The following is a 3827-nucleotide window of genomic DNA, read 5'->3' as shown; positions in this document are numbered from 1 at the left end:
AAAAGGTTTATTTTTATAAAAGTAAACAAACTCCTCTAAAATAATAATTGCTCAATTATGTAAACTACATGTATAAATTTACTTAATTTCAGAATCAATATAATTTTTATAATAATTAAAATTAGTAGAAATCACTTTATATACTCTTCATTCATTTGTTTATTCAATACTTTACTAAATTCTTTTAGAGATAAATTAATAAATCAATTCTATATATTCTTGTTCTGAAAAAAATATTTTTATGATATATATAGTTTATTAATTTTTTTCTTTTTATAATTTAACATTATTTTAATGTATATCATTATGTTTTGGAATCTTCATTAATGTAAAATAATATAATAATTATCAAAAGCAAATTATTTTTAATTATTCTAATATAAAATTAACATTATCGCATGGCCTTAAAAAAACATACTATAACTTCTATGATCTATATATCTGTTATTATATCTATAACAAATTATATCATTTCCTTATATGTAAGTAATAAAGATAAAAGAAGAATATATATATATATATATTTTAAGAAAGTTATAATGCTCAGTTCATTTTTTTGAAAATAATTAAATAAAATTGTATAAAAATAATTACAAGATAGCCTTTTCTTTTTTCCCATTGATACATTAATGTATTTATTCAACTAATTTTCATAAATTTACATAAAAATATTTAGTTAAATCAATATATTCGAAGTTTTCAATATCCTAATTCATGAAGAAAATAAATATTTTTTAATTATTATATAAAAATAAAAAAACAACAAAAGAAAATAAATTAAAAAAATTTTATATTTTTTAAAAATTATTTTTCATTCCTTATTTTAACACAAAAAATAAAATAAATATTCTCTTTTTTCAAATTTAATTAATTCTTATACCATTATTAAATTTTTTTTATATTAATTTTTTAGTAAATATGTCACCAATCTCTATTTTTTTACAATGAAATTAATTAGTATATTTTTTTTAAATTTACTTATGCACTGCATGCGTCTTTGTCTTCCCCTTATGAATTTTATAAAATTCTTTTAGAGAAATAATAATAATAAAGATCAAAATTAAGTTATATAAATGTTATATAAATAAATTAGCATTATGTTGAAATATTAGAGCATTGTGGTTACAATAAAATAAGAAAAATATTACAGAGAAGTTATATACTAGAAAAAAAAATATAGAAACAAATGGCGTAGATTTAAAAATTAAAGTTTATAACGAAGTAAAAAAAAAAATTTCAATTATATGAAAAATAATTTTATTTGTTATTCTGAATTATTTTATAAACGTTTTCAATAAACCTAAATTTCCTTATATAAATCCTAAATTATTAATTTTTCATATATCACTATTAATGTTTTGTAAAAATAAAGGAATTATATTATTTCAAATTTATGGACATACTTTTCGTAAATTGGTTATACTTACAATTAAACTATTTTATAAAAAGTAAAAATAAAAAGATAATAAGATGAAATTACAAATTTTAAATTAACTTTTTTTATATTTTCTTTCTTTATACGTATGTAGAAGAAAAAATAAAAGAAATAAAAATAACAAAAAAAGGTAATGATCACAATATTCAATACTCTATATAAATTCAAACATTTATCTTTTTAGTAATTAATCAGAATATAATTGTAAAATATACAGACTTTTTATAGCACTTTTAAAATTAATAGAATTAATATGAAATTCCTTTAAATTATTTTTTTAATATTCTATTATTTTTCAATTTTATCTATAACTGTATAATTTATTTACTATTTTATTTTCAATTAAAAATAACTTCATTTGCATATAACTACAATAATATAATTTATATCCAAAAATAAAATTAATCTAAAAATACATTCATACTAGAATTAGATTTTTACATTTAAAAATATAACTTAATATGGACCCTGAGAACACAGCATCTGTCACCACTTCTGTAAGTACAAACAAAGACAATAATGACCAGACTTCTACTAAAGTACTAAGTGGCTCTGAAAATCAAGATTTTAAAAATACTCATACAAGCACACAATTGGTATCTCAATCTCAATCAACACAAACTGAGCAAGTAATGCAATTGCAAACACTACAACAGACACAACAAAGCCAACAAATTCCACGAACAGCAATAACACAGAATCCAAATCAAATACAAAAGAAAACATCTGGATCTAATACTGCATATGAAACCTCTCCTTATAATTCAAATAGAATAAATAGTGTATCACTTTCTACAAATACATTAAATAACTCCCTTGAATCAAAAATCATCACTTCTAATGAACCATGTATATTAGAAGAAGGCACTGTTTATACAACTACAAATCCTATTTATACAAATGCATCATCCTATCCATTCCCAATTTCATGCCACTTGTCTACTTATTCAACAGATGTATATATCCAAAGGTGTCCATCTATGCCTAGAGATTTATGTTGTACTCCAATTACTTCTGGATTAATTATAAATAAGATTAATCCTTATGACGCAATGGCTTTTTTTTATTCAGCATTAATATTGAAACATATTTTTAGACGTATTGTAAGTTAATCTCATACTTAACAATTTTTCTATTCTTATATTTTTTTTCAATTAAAATTCTATTATTGTAAAATAATATTTTTTCAAAAACTTAATAATTAATTTATTTTACAGTTTAAGATCCCTATTCAAGGAGAAAATAATAATCTTCAATCAAAAAGAAAAAACTTAAGGATGCAAAGATTAGAATCACCAAATGCACAATCTTCATATTGTGAAGAATCTGAATCACCAAAAACTGAAGCTTTAACATTTAATGATTATAAATTATCAGGACAAATTTTAAATAATAGGGAATCTCTATCACAAGGAACATCATATTCAAGACATGAGGAACTTGAATCAATATACAAATCAAACTTAGAACATCAAAAAGCTCAATCATCACAAGAAGAAGTCTTAGGGAATCGAGAATCTGAATCATCAGAGGAAAAAACCTTAAAACGTCAAAATGACGAATCATTAGAAAACGAAAATATTAGGCGTCAAAGAACTTATTGATAAAAAAGAAAAATCTTAAGATTATGAGGATTTTATTTACATGGACATAAAAATTCAAAAGTTTCAGTTTATAGAAAGATATAGTATACGATTCTAAGAATTTTATTAACTAGTAGCCAATACAAAATTTTATTTGGAATTTTAAAACTTGAATATGATAAAAAAATTTCATATAAAAGCTACTAATACATGCAATATATTTGAATGATACATGTATTGTGATATACATATGAAAATATGTACAAGATTTTGTTTATAGAGACAAGTATAGAAAGATACGCATCTAAAGATATATTTTCCAAGAAATAGGCACATATACTGAAATGGATATAATATGAATGTATGCATATTATCGTTATAAAAAAAAAAAAAAAAAATTAATTTTTTTTTTAATAATTTCTTTTGATATATTTAAAAAAAAAATGAATGAATATTTTTTTTCTTTTTGATTTTTGTGAATAATTTATTTTATGTAAATTATTTTTTATGAATAATTCAAATTTATAAGTAAAAAATAATAGTTTATAAAAAAAATTATTGAAAAATCTGATTAAAATAAAATAATATATAGGGCAAGTTTGTTTTTTTTTATATTATTGATCTATTAATTAATCGTTAAATTATTTTGCTAGAGTTTTGAATAAACAAATTAATAAAGAGAATGTAAAAATGTTTCTACTGTATTTATTTAAAAATATATTTATGCTACCAAACACATATGCTTTATGCATATAATTTATATAAATAAGTAATTATTGTTTGGGACTTTTATTTACATTAATAAAAAT

The 3827-nt window shown here is 19.9% G+C and overlaps 1 protein-coding gene across 1 annotated transcript; it reads left to right on the top strand.

Annotated features, from left to right (window-relative positions):
* Positions 1–1896: 1896 nt before the first annotated feature.
* On the top strand, positions 1897–3039 carry PRELSG_0000100 (hypothetical protein; the record flags this gene model as incomplete). The annotated part of the gene is made up of 2 exons (XM_028675557.1): positions 1897–2538; positions 2653–3039. 2 exons carry the CDS (start codon positions 1897–1899, stop codon positions 3037–3039), a joined length of 1029 nt encoding a protein of 342 aa, XP_028531152.1.
* Positions 3040–3827: the final 788 nt, after the last annotated feature.

Source organism: Plasmodium relictum (assembly GCF_900005765.1).
Source record: "Plasmodium relictum strain SGS1 genome assembly, contig: PRELSG_00_v1_1, whole genome shotgun sequence".
Lineage (NCBI taxonomy): Eukaryota > Apicomplexa > Aconoidasida > Haemosporida > Plasmodiidae > Plasmodium > Plasmodium relictum.
This window is presented reverse-complemented; position numbering and strand designations above follow the sequence as displayed.